This window comes from Folsomia candida, unplaced genomic scaffold (assembly GCF_002217175.1).
Source record: "Folsomia candida strain VU population unplaced genomic scaffold, ASM221717v1 Fcan01_Sc004, whole genome shotgun sequence".
In the NCBI taxonomy this organism is placed as follows: domain Eukaryota; kingdom Metazoa; phylum Arthropoda; class Collembola; order Entomobryomorpha; family Isotomidae; genus Folsomia; species Folsomia candida.
Window position 1 is genome coordinate 11,913,737 of NW_019091196.1, and position 14,869 is coordinate 11,928,605.

A 14,869-nucleotide genomic window follows, 5' to 3' on the forward strand; every position below is an offset into this window, starting at 1 on the left:
TGGTCTAACTTACTGCGTTACAAGAAAAAGATCAAACTACCCACAAAGGATTGGATTTTAATTTTAGTACTTAATCAGTCTCATGTATGTGTAGCATCGCTTTTTAGAACAAAAATGCTTTGTGGTATTGAAATGACACAAATTGCGCGTTAGTATAAAAATGTAAGTACAGAAAATCTGAGATTAATGTGCATGATCACGAATTTATGCATGCATTGCATACACATTTTCACCTTTCTGGACTCGTATTTGCAAGTGTTGGAGCGGGGATTTTTGCGAATTTTTTACCAGTTCTTTGCAACCTTGACTTTGTAGTGTAGTTGTTATACATCACATCTATGTAAATGGCATACGGCATTATCACCTGTCACTTTCATTTCTGCAGGCAGATACCATTTATGGAAGGTCCGGTGCAAAGTAAATAACGCATTACAGATTATGACTTGGTATGTGTAATTGTAGAGAGTGCCCAGGTGAACAAAAGAATACAAAAATTGCAAAAATATTATAAAACTAATGCAACATGCCTTCGCTCGCAAAAGCAATAAATTCAAAGTATCATTCCGACAATTTTGTGTATAATGGGCCAGAAGACGGATCTTTTGTTATTTTTGCACCGAAAAAGATTCCATTACTTAAAGGAGCAACACCTCAAACCCTTGTGAGTCACCACTTAAACATGTATTATTAAATTAATTATCATTAATTCCACAAGGATAGAAGTAGTGTTAAAATCAAAAACAAATTCCTAGTTCGGAATAAAAAAGAACTTTCCATCGTAGGCCAAAAGTGAACTTTCTTTGGTAGGCAACAGTTCGTTACCACCGTAAAAGAAAGTAGAAATTCACAGAAAAAGGCCACAGACAAATATCAGTAAAAGTCCCTATAATGTTACTAATTGCCCTAGTAGCTCAGAGGTCAGAGCACTTGACATGAATTCAAGGGAGCCGTGGTTCGATTCCCGGCTGGGTAACAATTTTTGGCATTATTCGGGATTTACGTATTTGATTTCTAAATGTATTATTAAAATCGAAGTCACAATAATTTATTTTTTGGAACATTCAAGGTTCTAAATGAATGCATGATTGACACTGCTGGAGATTTAGGGGAGCTTGAAAATGTATGTGCAAAAGTTGCTGAGCTTGATTTGTCTCATAACGATCTCAAGTCATGGGAAGAGGTATGAAATGAAAGAACCTTTGTTAGTCTACATAAATTTCTCCCCTGAAATAATTTATTTTTTTAATTCGAAAATAATTTAGGTATTGAAAATCATGAAGAATTTCAACAGTCTAAAGTTCCTTAATTTGAGCTACAACAAAAACTTGTCACAAGAAATTGATAATAATTTATGCCTCGATTTTGCTTCTAATTTGGAGACCCTGGTCTTAATTGGCACTGAGATTAAGTGGAATTCAATTTCTTCGCTTTTAAGCGTTCTCACGTCCTTGAAGGAGTTGCATCTTTCTTTAAATCAGATTCGTTGTCTCACCAAGGAAGAAGAGTTTTGCAACATTGAAAAGCTCACGTTCGATGGAAATCTAATGTCTGACTGGGGAGAAGTTGCGAAATTAGGTGAAGTGCGCAAAACCTTTATTTTTCGCCAATTAAATAAAAAAATAAAACTGTGTCTTAAACGGACCATGCTTTGAAACTATTATTCAGGAAAAACTTTCCCGTCCTTGAAGCAGCTAAGCTTATCCAACTGTCCATTACGCCTGCAAGTATTTAATTCAGATGACGTGGGCGGAAAGTGCGTCGAGGACACTTTTCAAAACTTGGAAGTGCTTAACCTTTCGTCCACATTGTTGGAAACGGAGGATGAACTTTTGAGATTGAATAATTTCCCAAAATTGAGAGAATTACGGATTTCCGGAATTCCATTTTTAGAAAGAGTTGAAGGTTGACCAAATTTTCTCACTTTTCTTTTATTATTCTCACCCATATACTAACTTGATTGATGGATTTCTCAGAAAAACAAAGACGACAAGAACTTATCGCATTGTTGCCAAAAATTCGAGTATTAAACGGAGGAGCTGAAATTATGCAGGACGAAAGAGAAAGTGCAGAACGATTTTTCATTCGAAAGTTTTTAGACGTGGAGGAAAAACCTTTGAGGTGATTTTAATGTGGCAAAATGGTCAAAACCAGCACATTTTAAATTATTGCTCGGCTCCTTGAATTTATTTTAAAATTTTGGAAGAGTGATTTGTAGAGAAAGTTATTGCCAATTTTGTGAAATATAAACTCCAAATTTCGGAACTGGCTTAAAAAGCTCGCCCCCATTCTATGTATCAATCAGCTTACTGACCAGAAATTTGTCGCCCAATAAAATAAATTCCCGTAGCTGAGTAGTTTGACGATTTTGGTGAAGAGTAATTAAGTCAGTCCTACGTTAACGAATAAAAACTTCCATATATTCATGATATATGGTCATATATATATTTGGGTTCCAGGTATTTCGAACTTACCGAAAAGCATGGACAACTCTTACCTTTGGCGGACATTAATTTTAAACCCGTGACAAAGGTTACGTTAAAAATCAAGTTTGGATCAGAGACAGTTAATCAGAAAATCAACTTGCGACAAAGCGTTAAAGAACTTAAGGTAAAAATTTGCAACATAAAACACTCCAATGAGTAAAATTGACTACAAATTTGCAGAAGTTCCTGGAACCAACTGTGGGCTTGCCTGCATCAAGAATGGATTTATACTTCTTGGACCTAGGATTGGGCGGTCGAAACATACTTCGACATCCCAACAAACAATTATACACGTACAATATGCACGACGGTGACGAAATATATGTCGAAATTAAAAACAATTGTTCCATGCAAATTTCCCAACGGTAGTGTAAAGGCTGGCAGTAAAATTAATAAGCCAAAAATAATAAAAATTAAACACTTTCTGTAATATCTATTCAATATTTTCTGTAATTATAAAGTAATTATTCAATTATACTAGCGAAACAAAGTCGTAATCTTTTAGCAAATTCCTTTATTATCATCTACATAAATACTTTAATTACGGTATCAATATCTAACATATACATGTACGTGATTATATTAAAATATGAACTTAACTTGACCTCACTAACTTTAAACAGTCTTCTTTCTTTCAACATGTCAAGTACCTACAAATTTAGGTACTTTTTATTAATAACTGAAGCAAACAATATCACAAACGGACAATTATTCCCAAATTGATTGATGAGATTCGTTTTATCAGTGACAAGGGACGTTGCGGAGTTGCTGGTATTCTGTAAACAAGATAATGCAATTTAGTAGTTAAGCACCTACATACTGCACACGGAGACTTTGTTTAGTCGAACTCAAAATAGATAAATTGAGCGTTACTGTACAGAAAAATGTGTAACGGTGTAACCAACCTAATTGAGCTTTGGCTTGAAGTGTTTCATACTGCGTGACAAAGTACTTGATTAAAATTCCAAACAACGCGATGAGAATGACGCTGCCGTACCTGTGAACATATTCGAGATGACAAAATTAAGTAATTAATTAGTGCAGAATCATCGGAATTAATGACTGAATATTAAATTATTACACGGCCACGGCTGCAATTCGAGTGCTACTTCTCCTCTCTTCATTTCCATCGTGCCATTTTTGGTCCTCCTCTTCATCCTCGGTTAACACTTTCGTTAGCAAAGAACTATTGGTTGCTGACGAAGAGTAGTTTGTGGCATTTTCTTCTTGACTAAATTGACATGATTTAAAATATTCACATTATTCAGAAACTTATAAATTCAGAAATCATTTTATACGGAAATTCACAAATAAATACCTAGGGTGATCCTCAGTTAGTGTAGAATTGCTTTCACCTCCACCAGAATTTGGCCACTCGTCAATCCCCTTTCCAATATTTTCGTCCGAATCTAGGGAACCTTTCGCTTGAAAATGTACAACTGATGAGGACGAAGTTATTAAGAAGCACAAACTTAACAGGAGCAGGGAAAATGTCAATATTGTGGGTGATAATATTCCGTTTAGTGCATGTCTTGAGCTAATGATTTTATTCCCGTTGTTCATCTTGGATTTAGATTTGTGTATAATTACTCGTCTCAAGTACAGTACAGATTACGATCAAAAGTAAAATACGCACTATAATTATTGTCTATTGTAGCAATTCCAGTTCACAATTATGTATGTATTATTGGGGTGATTGGTGATGAGTAAGTGGCACACACGACACGGGAGGTCGACGACGATAATAATAATGATATGACTAATGACAAGTGACTGCAGATAATCGCTTAATAACTTACTCACCAATACGAAGCACTATACACTATTTATCATTCAGATAAATCGTGTAGATTGATCACAGATTTTTATGTGTAACTAATAGAGCAAAGCGTCTCGTGAATCTGTCCAAAAATCATGGGATTTCGTCCCAGCTTGTCGTTCATGAAATTATTTTATTGTCGGCAGATGTAAAATAGAATCAATTTGATCGTGAATATGTACGTGGAACTCGTTAATATTTATATTTGTCGTATGAAATTCATCGAAATTGTATAATTTACAATCACAGTTCACAGTTCTGATTACGTGTGAAATGTCAGTTCCAAAGCACGTTCTTTTATGTATTTATGTACGTATGTATGGATTTATCAGGGTAGAAGCTCTTCGGATGGATGGTGCACAACACTTGACTACCACGAAATATTTTGACAGCAAATAATAATTCGTTAACTGATCTGATTGATTAATTTGTGCACTCGGTCTTAAAATTAGTAAATAAATAGTGACCACGAGTTGAAGGGATGAGACGAGACGATGCAAAATATTGCAAAGTTGACTTTTTCACCTTTTTGCAAGCAGTATCACGCACAAAGTTGTGTGGATGGAAGGGCATTTACTCGGTGAGATTTGATTTCAGAGACTGGAAATAGATAAGATATACAACATGGTTTTTTGCAGTAATTGAATTGTGAGGCAATTTTACGATAAAGAGAAGAGGTGACTACAGTTAATGGCGCAGAATAAATAGAGGTCTAAATTAGATGCAAAAGTGGAACTCAAAGCTTGGCCAGCAAACATTGACTAAAATTTAATTCATGACCAAGAGCGAAAATTATGGTTAAATGAGTGGCAATTATTTTATGTCGAACAGAAAAACTTGTAAAGCACGCAGTTTAACTTCTTATGTACGTGTGTGTATGCATGAATTTATGTGGTATTGGTATTGCGGGTTGAACTTTTAATTTCTGGACGATATGAACCATTAGTTTGCGACCCACCAAACCAACAACGCAGGTTGTCCAAGTCATAAAATTGGGTATATACGAACGATTAAGTAAATTGAATTATGGTCAAAGTCAACTACTGAATTTTATTTATTGACACGACGCTCACTCGGAACCTTTATTGACACAAGCTTCCCTTCTCTGGAGTCGAGTGGAGTGATGATGATTGGTATATTATTATTATTATTTTAGTTACTTTTGTTTTATGTGCATTGATAAATATGTAAACACCTTTTGTGTCAGTATTTATTTGGGCTAAAGCTTTAATCTGATAATATTTTCTTGGAAATAGACATGACGAGGGATGGATGCATATTTTATTTTATAACGAACCCTTGTGGTTTTTGGCCGTAGTTTTCCGCTCAGATAATTGTCACTTGATATTGATTTATGATCATAACACCCACAATACAAAAGTAGGAATTATTTTGTAAATGTTTCACTATTATAGTGCTTCATTATTATTATTATTTCTGATATTTGTGTAATAACATTGCTCAGAAATTCGCAGGGGATCAATGTCACTTGTGTTTTATTAATAATTTAGGAATGTTTGTCGTATCGCAAGCTATCTCACACACAATATTTAATTTTAGTTTAATATAATGTTATACTGAATATAATAATAAGTGATAAGGTTTGCTCACAGTGAAGGAGGCGAGGTATACCGATAACCTTCAACCAGCAAAGCATCACTATACGTTTGTTGCTTGTAACATGCAAATGTTATATGATTATTACGATATAAGTACGTTGCAATAAGATGGTTATTATTTAGCGACGCTGTTTAAGGCGAAACTTCGGGCTTACTTTTTGCTTTGCACCACACATTTTATTGTTCAAGTCACTACGAAACAGCAATGAACTGCTTGCATAAGAACTTTGTCATCGTTATTATAACTGCTGCCATAATTCAGCAGGAGTTAGTTGTACTGCTGGATGTGATGATGACGTTTATGAATACGTGGTTAGTTAATTAATGTCGCCGTGTGGTTATTGTTGCGTGAAAGAGTAAAACAGTCTGCTAAATATTAAGGACGGTATCGTATGCATTTGTATTATTTTAATTAATGAATCTGGACTATAAAATAAACTGAATGGAACAATGCAACTTTAGTTAGCACGACGTAAATCGGTATTCGAGACAGTTTGTGATTTTATTTTATAGATTAAAACTAGGACAATTGAAAATGTAAATAAGTAATTTAAAATACTTGCGATATAGGTATGATAAAAGTTAGGAACGTGCTTTCTTAGCAGGGACTATGAGCATACTGAAACTTGCTAACTGCATCAAATTACTTGTAATATGTACTGCATGCACGAGGACTTGTGCGAAGACAACTTTGAGAAGTAGCCTCGTGGGCATAAAAGCCGCAGATTTACAATGTTGGCGAATTCATATGCATGTATTTGAGCATGGCAAGCAAAAATCTGACCACTATCCATCCGTTCTAAATAAGTGAAGTAGTAAGTACTAAACTAATCCTAAGCTGCTTTAAACATGCGAATCTTGTCACGTAGGATTTACTGGTGACTGGGAAGAGAATTTATACAGCAAGGCAATTTTTTGTTGCATGAATTCTCCACTTGAACAGGATCTTGAATTGGAAATGTGCATCTTCACAGAATTATGATCATGTCTTCAACTACTTCTTAATGAAAAGGGAAATCCCAGTAAATTCCGAAAATTGTGACGTAATTTTGCGCAATGAGATATTAATTCAAAACTTATCTTAATGCTTAAACGATGTTATCATGTAACGCGTATAACTGACATATTATTGGGATTGCCGAATTATGAATGCATGCAACTTTGTGTAGTTTTAAAGTTGCAAGGTAATGAAGTCATCCAGTAAACTTCCGTACATTTTAAGTACACGTAACGAATCGTCGATTCTGTTAATATTTTGAGAAAAGTTTAAAAGGATCAATAAAGCAATTTTGAGACACATTTTTCCTTGATCGATTACCGAACAGTGAAAGGATTGTCGTGATTTGCATAAAGCATATCTGCATTCCACCACGTATGCCACCTTTGACCCACATATATTTATCCATGTTTGCTTGCATGGAAGTGAAATAAGATCGCTATAATATTAATAAGCTTTAAGTTAAATGCATTTAATTTTACGTCAAACTTTATTAAATCTGAATAAATAGTCCTAAGAACATAATTTTCGGTAATAAATAAGTTAAATTCCAATTTTGTGTAAAAGATGACAAGGAAATCTATGCATTTGTCTAGCAACTGTCCGCTTCGTTCATGTCGAAAGAAACGACTTCCTCGTCATAACCTGGTGGTGGGGGTGGTGGCAAATCCGGGAATGGTCTGTGACACAGTGAAAGCAAGTTTAAATTTGGTAATTAACTACTAAAAGAGATGATGGGACATACCCAAAATGTGGAAGTCCAGAATTTCCACCCGAAAAGCCTATTCCACCACCGAGGGGACCATACCCTGAATCTTGAGGGGGACCATATCCTCCATCTCCGAAGGAGCGACCACCGTGTCCATGTCGACGATGACCCCTCCTCCCTTTACGATGCTTCCTGTGATGACGTGCCACTCGACCTACTGTGGTTTCAGAGTCGGGAATTTCATTTTGGGACTCAGCAGCCAATGTAGCCGCGACAGAGTCACGACGAATCCGCGAGGTCTTATAATCTCCAGAAAAGATGTGGTTGACGTCGTCATCAGCACCTGTACAACACGATTTTAGTATATCAAGGTAGAAATATATGTACAGTCTTTGAAGAAAGCTGACTTACCAAGTACGGAAGCTACACCCCACAGGACCACCGTGAGACATAATACCCAACGTATCATGTTGATATGTAAGTTTGGATGGATAACTTATTTTCCCCTTCCTAATTCATATGGAAAGGTACTTCGCACTGCGAAACTAGTGCAACCACCTACTTATTGGTATTTGTTATCCGGCAATAAATAATGAACAGTGGAAAAAGTTCATACAATACACATGCTTATGAAAACAAATAATGAACAACATATTTATTGTTCTTATACAAATAATGAAGTACAAATAGTTTATTAGAAAAGAAAAGAAAGAAGTTGATAAACGAATTTTTAAATTTGATTGTCAAGAAGATCACCTTGAACGGAAGAGATGAAAGGATAGACGATTTGGAAATTGTACATAGTACTTGTCAACTTTTTATGAAATCTCAAAACTTTTGGTGAGCTACAACAGCTCGTACGCCTCCACGTCGACTTCCATGCAAAACAAAAATGTCAAGTTCAAATCACCTCTGAGAAGCATAATGCCATTAACAATCGTAATAATTTGTAGTAATTTAAATACCCGGATAGTTTTGATGAGCTGCTGGATTGTCAGCGTTTCGAAAACGGCTGAGGAATGGGTTAACGGTTAATCGCATTCTTCGTCGGGAATACCTTGCTAAATTTATAACCAAACAGAATTGCCTTTGTTAATAGGTTTAGCTTTTTTCGATTTACAGTAATGTTATCGACATAAAATTATGACCAACCTCTCATATTGCTTTTCCAAATAGCACATGACGTTTTCAATTCCTCACACCTCCAGGAACCGGATGAACAGAGTACGGACAGCAACCCAAGGATAAAAATGACGAGGATACACATCGATATGAAAATGAGCACTTTGTACTTGAAGGGCAGCACGCATGGAGTGGGTGGGGTGGTTGTGGTACTGCTGACCGGTTGGGTAGTAGCACTGGTGGCAGTGGTTGTAGCAGATGGAGTTGAGGTTGGCAAAGTAGTGGTAGTGGAATTGGTGGGTGGACTATTTGAAATGAACTTCAAACTAGCCACTACTCCAGTGAAACTCCCATTTTGCTTCATTATATCCGTTGTTGTTTCTATTTGGTTCCCCGTGATAGAAAATTGGGGAAACTGCCCTCCCGTACTGACTCCCGGTCGGCTGTCCTCAACCTGTGCTGTTCCCGTCACATTCTTCAACACCTTTGATAACTCGGCAAGATCAATATCGCCAGAAAATGAATACCACACATGAGAGGGTGGTGCTGGTGTTGTTGTTGTTTCAGGAGTCGTCGAGTTACTTGGTGTGGAAGGAGTAGTGGGTGCGGTTGTAGACACCCTATCATGAAAATGAGAATTTACTAACACACCGGTTTAAATATTACTCCTATTTAATTGTTAGATTAGAAGCACTTACATTGGTTTAACCGTTTCGGTCGTTGCTGACATTGTAGTAGAAGCATTTGAACTGGTCCCCTTATCTGTATATCATCAAATTAAAAGCCCAATAATAATTTGAAATAAACTATTTTAACAGTCATTATTCAAACCGTACCCCAAGCACAACTCTCACGAGGAAGTCCAAAAATTAAGAACATCCCTAACATTCCAATCAAAACATTTGACGGTCTCATCATTTTTCTCCCACAAGGTCGAACCCTTAGGAAAAATATCATCCTAAATGCGTTCAATAGACGCAGCGCAAATTTAGCGAGCTTTACAATAGTCAAAATACACAACAAAAGAAAAAGATTGCTCATTAATTGTTTTCAATTTATGGTGAAAATTTGAAGTTGACTCAGAAATTAAGAGTCAGAATTGAAGCGAGCTGACGATGAATTTATTCGTTTGTTTACTGCTGGACTGGAGCAGGCAACTTTGCTTGCTGGCTGGCAGACACGACTTTTAATTCCAACTCACTCAAAAATACAATTTCGACTTTTCAACTGTTCAAATTTATAAAAAAATATGGTAAAATAAGTTAATAAAATTAATATGTACTACACGTCTTACAAAAACCAAAACACGTTTTATACTTTCTTTGTTGTTTACAGAAGATGAGAATTTATTTCTTTTTAAAACTCCAATCCGATAATGCCACAGTAAGGAATTTTAAATAGTTTACATTGACCTGACCTGCAACAACTACTTTATGCAGTACATATAAAAGTTAGAGTTACAAATTATTATATAACAATACATTAAGAGAAGGGAGTGGATGGGTCAACATTTTTACGTGGGTTTAATTTTAAATTAGGATACAGTTTCTTTATGATTTGACAATTGATATACAAAGATTTAGTAAAATAATGTAAATCTTGAAATTTGTCTTAATCCATCCTAGTTCTCAGGTTGCGAATTGTAACCTTATCCTTCTCACTGCAATTTAAAAATAATCATATAAATATGGAGACAATTAAACCAACTAATAATTGTCATTCAATCTCCAAACTTAGTTCTACTTACATGACATAAACCTTAGCTCCCCATCCAGAAATGGCGTCACGATCACAAGCGTTGACCAAAGCTTAAAGTAAATAGAGGAAAGGCTTAGATTAGAAACTGCATCATAATTGTATTTATTGTAATAAAATCTGCCGTTATGCCTGTTTCCAACCTTGAGAGACGGCTTCAAATAATTCGTCAGGATTCATATTTGGTTTCCACAAAGCTTCACACATCCCAAACAATTGATCGTCACAGGTTCCAGCAGCGACAAAGTCTTCCGGCTCGCTGACACACCCAATAGAATCGAACGTCGAAATGTATGGTTCATTATTGCCATCCAGGCCGACCACGATGGGTTCCACGAAATATGGACCAAATCTGCAAATCACGATAACACATTCGGTTGGTGTTTATATCTGCCATTGTTATTTTTTAATACTGAATTTCTTGCATATTGTTTAATAGCAAACCTGTGTTCATATAAGAGATTGGATATCATAGCGCTCAAAACTTTTGGAGACACTGGTCGATTTTCCTTCAACTCGTAAAGATTAGTTCGAAACTTCATCCTCTGGTTGACGGTTTGAGTGTCGGTGGCAAGGCCGGGAATTCCCATGTAGATTTTTGGACCAACTTCGAAAATTTTATCGAAATCGAGACCAATAGTTTGTAGTTGGATACCGAAGCGTTTGTCGGATGCAATAGCGACACAGCCGTTGCCCTTCATCCCCACCACAGCACCTCCATTGTATGCCAAGATAGACTAGAAACCAGAACATTTGTCAATTTATTACAAAAATTTCACATTTAGCATCGGATTTTTTGCTTTCGTAATTTGTAAAATAAATTTTGTATACTAGGTGCAACCATTACAAGAAACCTTACCATTTCGACACTCCTCCTTCAAGTCTGAAATACTTAAATGTACTTGTTGATTTATTTGAAATTTGTAGTAAAATTTCCTAAATAAATTGACAGCACAGAGAAATCAAATTGCAAACTGTGCAAAGTAAAGTGACTCGGCGTTTGGGTCTGAAAAGCTCAATCGGCCGCTGATCACACTCTATGCTGTATTTCATCTCATCTCACTTTTCTCTACTAATTTACTGAATGCACAACTTGAGATTCTCAAGTTGAGACAGAAATACGTACTTACGTGTAGTTCTCATAATTTGCAACAGTCTTGCGTTATATATTTTTATAAGTATTTTGCAAAAATTTCGTATTTGGTGTACTGAAAGAATCTTATAAAACAGGTCGTCATTGTTTCATCTCAATCTGTACGTACCACATTGCATGCAAATGTCACGAAATGGTTATTTTGGAGGACAATTTTATCATTATTGCAAATATATACGTACATAAATATCATTTGATATTAGGGTTCTTACCATCCTATTATTAGTCGTAATCGATATTCAAAATGACGATGTGCGTGTAGAGCTGAGGACTTCATTTGCAGGTTCAGCGTTTTATATGAATGAGTTCATTGAAAGTAAGGTCAGTAAGACGAACCGTTTATTGACACCTTATTATTTGCAATAAATATTAAACATAACATACTTTGAGCCGTAACGTATTATAAAGTCGGAGTATCAAAAAATCTTAGCCAATACATTTTATCCCGGTGGAGCCAGTCGAGTTATATTTCCGTCAACCCCCAGAACAGGGTCATCAAAATCATCTTCTTCATCTTCAAAATCCACTAGTTCCTCTAAATCTGCATTATCGTTGGGTTGCCATCTTCTCTGAACGAAGCGTAACAGTAACAAGACCATCTCGATTAGCATCCTTGCGAGCAGCACATGCAGGAGCACTATGCAAATTAAGAAGATAGTCTACAAACTACGTTCCCTTGAATATGATTAACCCTTTAACGTGTATGATTAACGACAAGAAAATGCATTAAATCGGGGACACTATTAGTATGTTGTGGTCATGGCGCGGGAGGAGAAATTCAGGAGTTTTTAATAAAACTCGAAAAACTGAAAAATTAAAAATTTAACATTGAGTTGTATAGAGAAATATCCAAATTTTTGGGAAGAAAATCTTCAAAAGCATTGTGTTGGCATATGAGAAATCCCTCAAAATTGCAACAAATTTTAGGTGGCGGAGAAAATGGTGAAAATCAATGACCTCCTAGAAACGACAATTGTCTTCCTTCCGCGCCATGACCACAATTTTTTAGGATGACTTTTGTCGTACTCCCGAATTAAATCATTTCTTATAAAACGACGATTGTCTTGGTTTGGTTACAGTGTAATGGGTTAACTGGCGGCGTTGGGGATAGCCCTTGGGTCACTGCAAAAACGTTGCAAGATGGGTGAAATCCTCCATTAAAATCTGCCGTGTAATTGGCCGCATCCTTCATTAACGTGCTGGAGAATTATTAATTACAAATATTGCCGAATTATTATGCATACCTCGACATATTTTTTAGACCAATTCTCACCTAGTATCGTTTGTGTAAGGGGCAGTGGCGTGATTGGGTACCAGAATCCTGTGACGGTCCCCTTCCTTGATATGCGGTGATATGTCACTTTAAAATATCTCTCGTAATTTGTTTAACAATTTAAATTAGTGAACTAAACGGAAACACTTTGACGTGGCGAGAATTTTTAGTTTTAACCGAGATATTTAAGAAACAGCTTAAAAATGTGTGAAGGAAAGGGTCGTATTTTGAAATGATACATTTGCACATTCACTTCAGTCGAAGGGAGACTACCTGATTTGTCTGGATATATATGTACATATGAATACAGATGAATGCAAACTCTTCGTTTTTATATTCACTGTTACACATTTTCCTGAAAACTCACGTCCCTCAAATATGTGCATCATAATATGTATGTATGTAGACTTTGATATTGGTATACGTGATTATTCTGACATTTTTTAGAGTAAGAAAGGTTCACAGGAAACTTTGTACGCTTTTACGTGTTCTCATAAGTTTTAAAACAATTGTGCTAGAAATTTTAGAAGATTTTTAAAAGTTTTCAATCTGCAAATTGCAGACTGCAATCTGATGGGGACAACGTAGTTCGGTATTTCGAAATTATTTTATTCGCACTTTATTTGTCACAATAAATATTAAACATAACCAACTATTTAGTGTGAGTCGTAACATATAAAATCGGAACAAATCTTGAGCCTGTCCTTAATAAATTTTATCCCGGTGGAGCCGGTCGAATTATATTTCCGTCTTGAACTACAACCTCCAGAACAGGGTCATCAAAACCATCATCTCCAGCTTGAAAATTCACCAAAGCCTCAAAATCTTCATTGTAGAGTTGCCGTGTTATACGAACAAAGAGGAGCAAGACTATCTCGATTAGCATAATTGCGAGCAGCACATACAGGAGCACTTCGTAAACGCGGATGGAAATTCCGAAGATAGAGTCATCAAACTCTGCATCCCCTTGAATAGGATTAACTGGGGGCGTTGGGGATGGTCCTTGGGTCACTGCAACAACCTTATCTGTCGTGTAATTGGCCGCATCCTCCATTAGCGTGCTGGAGAAATTATTAATTACAAATCTTGTTGAATTGTATCGAGATATTTTTGTAGACCAATTCTCACCTAATATCGTTTGTGCAAGAGGCAGTGGCGTTAACGGGTACCAGAATCCTGTGACGGTTCTCTTATCACTTTTTAAAATCTCTCATAATTTGTTCGACAATTTAAATTAGTGAACTAAACAGAAACACTTTGACGTGGCGATGATGGTCATGTATGTACCATGTTCGAAGAAGGCATACCAAATAATGGTCAATTTTAAAAGACGGCATACAAAAAAATCCTTCAAACAGAGTTTTAACCGAGGTATTTAAGAAAAAGCTTAAAAATATGTAAAGGAAAGGGTCATATTTGAATTGATGTATTTGCATATATGTACATTCACCGAAGGAAGACTACCTGATTTGTCTGGATATATACATACGTATGCATATAGATTGATGGAAACTCTTCGTTTTTATCCATTGTTACACATTTTTCTGAAAACCCATGTCCCTCAAATATGTGAATCATAATATGTATGTATTCAGCCGTTGATATTGGTATTGGTATACATGCGTATTCTGCATTTGTACATTTTTCAGAGTAAGAAAGGTTCACAGGAAACTTTGTACGCTTTTACTTGTTCTCATAAGTTCTAAAACAATGCTAAAAATTTTAGATGTAATGCGATATTTAGAAAATGAATATGGTCAGCCGGAAGTTGACGAATTTCGCATTAGAAACGAGAAGTTAACTCAGGTCCTTAAAGATAGTTAATTAGAACCTACATGCATTATTAATGCTCTCGTCAAGCCCTTCGGGAACGTCGTATTACTCATATAAGGATATGTACTTATTGTCTATATTATTTCATAATTTTTTCATGTCAAAT

At 35.9% G+C, this 14,869-nt stretch overlaps 4 protein-coding genes and 1 long non-coding RNA gene across 6 annotated transcripts; 1 reads left to right on the forward strand and 4 right to left on the reverse strand.

Moving 5' to 3' along the window:
• Positions 1–229: 229 nt before the first annotated feature.
• Positions 230–2,973, forward strand: LOC110848606 (tubulin-specific chaperone cofactor E-like protein). Its single transcript, XM_022095856.2, has 7 exons — positions 230–661; positions 1,067–1,180; positions 1,263–1,575; positions 1,666–1,902; positions 1,974–2,118; positions 2,457–2,607; positions 2,664–2,973. Exons 1-7 carry the CDS (start codon positions 524–526, stop codon positions 2,850–2,852), a joined length of 1,287 nt encoding a protein of 428 aa, XP_021951548.1. The 5' UTR covers positions 230–523; the 3' UTR covers positions 2,853–2,973.
• Positions 2,974–2,979: 6 nt separating this feature from the next.
• LOC110848607 lies at positions 2,980–6,526 on the reverse strand. Its single transcript, XM_022095857.2, has 4 exons — positions 3,802–6,526; positions 3,565–3,714; positions 3,389–3,480; positions 2,980–3,259 (listed from the first exon to the last, which is right to left on the reverse strand). Exons 1-4 carry the CDS (start codon positions 4,044–4,046, stop codon positions 3,225–3,227), a joined length of 522 nt encoding a protein of 173 aa, XP_021951549.1. The 5' UTR covers positions 4,047–6,526; the 3' UTR covers positions 2,980–3,224.
• Positions 6,527–7,389: 863 nt separating this feature from the next.
• On the reverse strand, positions 7,390–9,926 carry LOC110848608. 2 transcript variants are annotated; one of them, XM_022095858.2, is made up of 7 exons: positions 9,586–9,926; positions 9,448–9,511; positions 8,780–9,369; positions 8,593–8,688; positions 8,039–8,501; positions 7,664–7,970; positions 7,390–7,598 (listed from the first exon to the last, which is right to left on the reverse strand). In XM_022095858.2, exons 5-7 carry the CDS (start codon positions 8,094–8,096, stop codon positions 7,511–7,513), a joined length of 453 nt encoding a protein of 150 aa, XP_021951550.1. In that variant the 5' UTR covers positions 8,097–8,501; positions 8,593–8,688; positions 8,780–9,369; positions 9,448–9,511; positions 9,586–9,926; the 3' UTR covers positions 7,390–7,510. Both variants share the same exon structure in this region; 1 of them encodes a protein (XP_021951550.1).
• A 144-nt stretch (positions 9,927–10,070) lies between these two features.
• LOC110848581 (proteasome subunit beta type-3) lies at positions 10,071–11,524 on the reverse strand. Its single transcript, XM_022095827.2, has 5 exons — positions 11,364–11,524; positions 10,949–11,241; positions 10,648–10,856; positions 10,497–10,557; positions 10,071–10,409 (listed from the first exon to the last, which is right to left on the reverse strand). The coding sequence occupies exons 1-5, from the start codon at positions 11,364–11,366 to the stop codon at positions 10,361–10,363; spliced, it is 615 nt and encodes a 204-aa protein (XP_021951519.1). The 5' UTR covers positions 11,367–11,524; the 3' UTR covers positions 10,071–10,360.
• A 450-nt stretch (positions 11,525–11,974) lies between these two features.
• Positions 11,975–14,303, reverse strand: LOC110848879. The gene is made up of 4 exons (XR_002547773.2): positions 14,059–14,303; positions 12,931–13,991; positions 12,735–12,856; positions 11,975–12,294 (listed from the first exon to the last, which is right to left on the reverse strand). It is a non-coding gene; the product is annotated as an uncharacterized LOC110848879 (long non-coding RNA).
• Between the last annotated feature and the right edge of the window lie 566 nt (positions 14,304–14,869).

Bases quoted from the DNA above. Each gene is read 5' to 3' on its own strand.
- LOC110848606 (XM_022095856.2), top strand. From the start codon at position 524: ATGCCTTCGCTCGCAAAAGCAATAAATTCAAAGTATCATTCCGACAAT. The intron at 662-1,066 runs GTGAGTCACCAC...GGAACATTCAAG, and splicing joins GAGCAACACCTCAAACCCTT to GTTCTAAATGAATGCATGAT. The intron at 2,119-2,456 runs GTGATTTTAATG...TTTGGGTTCCAG, and splicing joins GTGGAGGAAAAACCTTTGAG to GTATTTCGAACTTACCGAAA.
- LOC110848607 (XM_022095857.2), bottom strand. From the start codon at position 4,046: ATGAACAACGGGAATAAAATCATTAGCTCAAGACATGCACTAAACGGA. The intron at 3,481-3,564 runs GTAATAATTTAA...ATATGTTCACAG, and splicing joins CGAATTGCAGCCGTGGCCGT to GTACGGCAGCGTCATTCTCA. The intron at 3,260-3,388 runs GTTGGTTACACC...TCTTGTTTACAG, and splicing joins TCAAGCCAAAGCTCAATTAG to AATACCAGCAACTCCGCAAC.
- LOC110848608 (XM_022095858.2), bottom strand. From the start codon at position 8,096: ATGATACGTTGGGTATTATGTCTCACGGTGGTCCTGTGGGGTGTAGCT. The intron at 7,971-8,038 runs GTAAGTCAGCTT...CGTGTTGTACAG, and splicing joins GGGTGTAGCTTCCGTACTTG to GTGCTGATGACGACGTCAAC. The intron at 7,599-7,663 runs GTATGTCCCATC...ACTGTGTCACAG, and splicing joins TCTGGACTTCCACATTTTGG to ACCATTCCCGGATTTGCCAC.
- LOC110848581 (XM_022095827.2), bottom strand. The intron at 10,857-10,948 runs GTTTGCTATTAA...CGTGATTTGCAG, and splicing joins AATCTCTTATATGAACACAG to ATTTGGTCCATATTTCGTGG. The intron at 10,410-10,496 runs GTAAGTAGAACT...TTTAAATTGCAG, and splicing joins GGAGCTAAGGTTTATGTCAT to TGAGAAGGATAAGGTTACAA.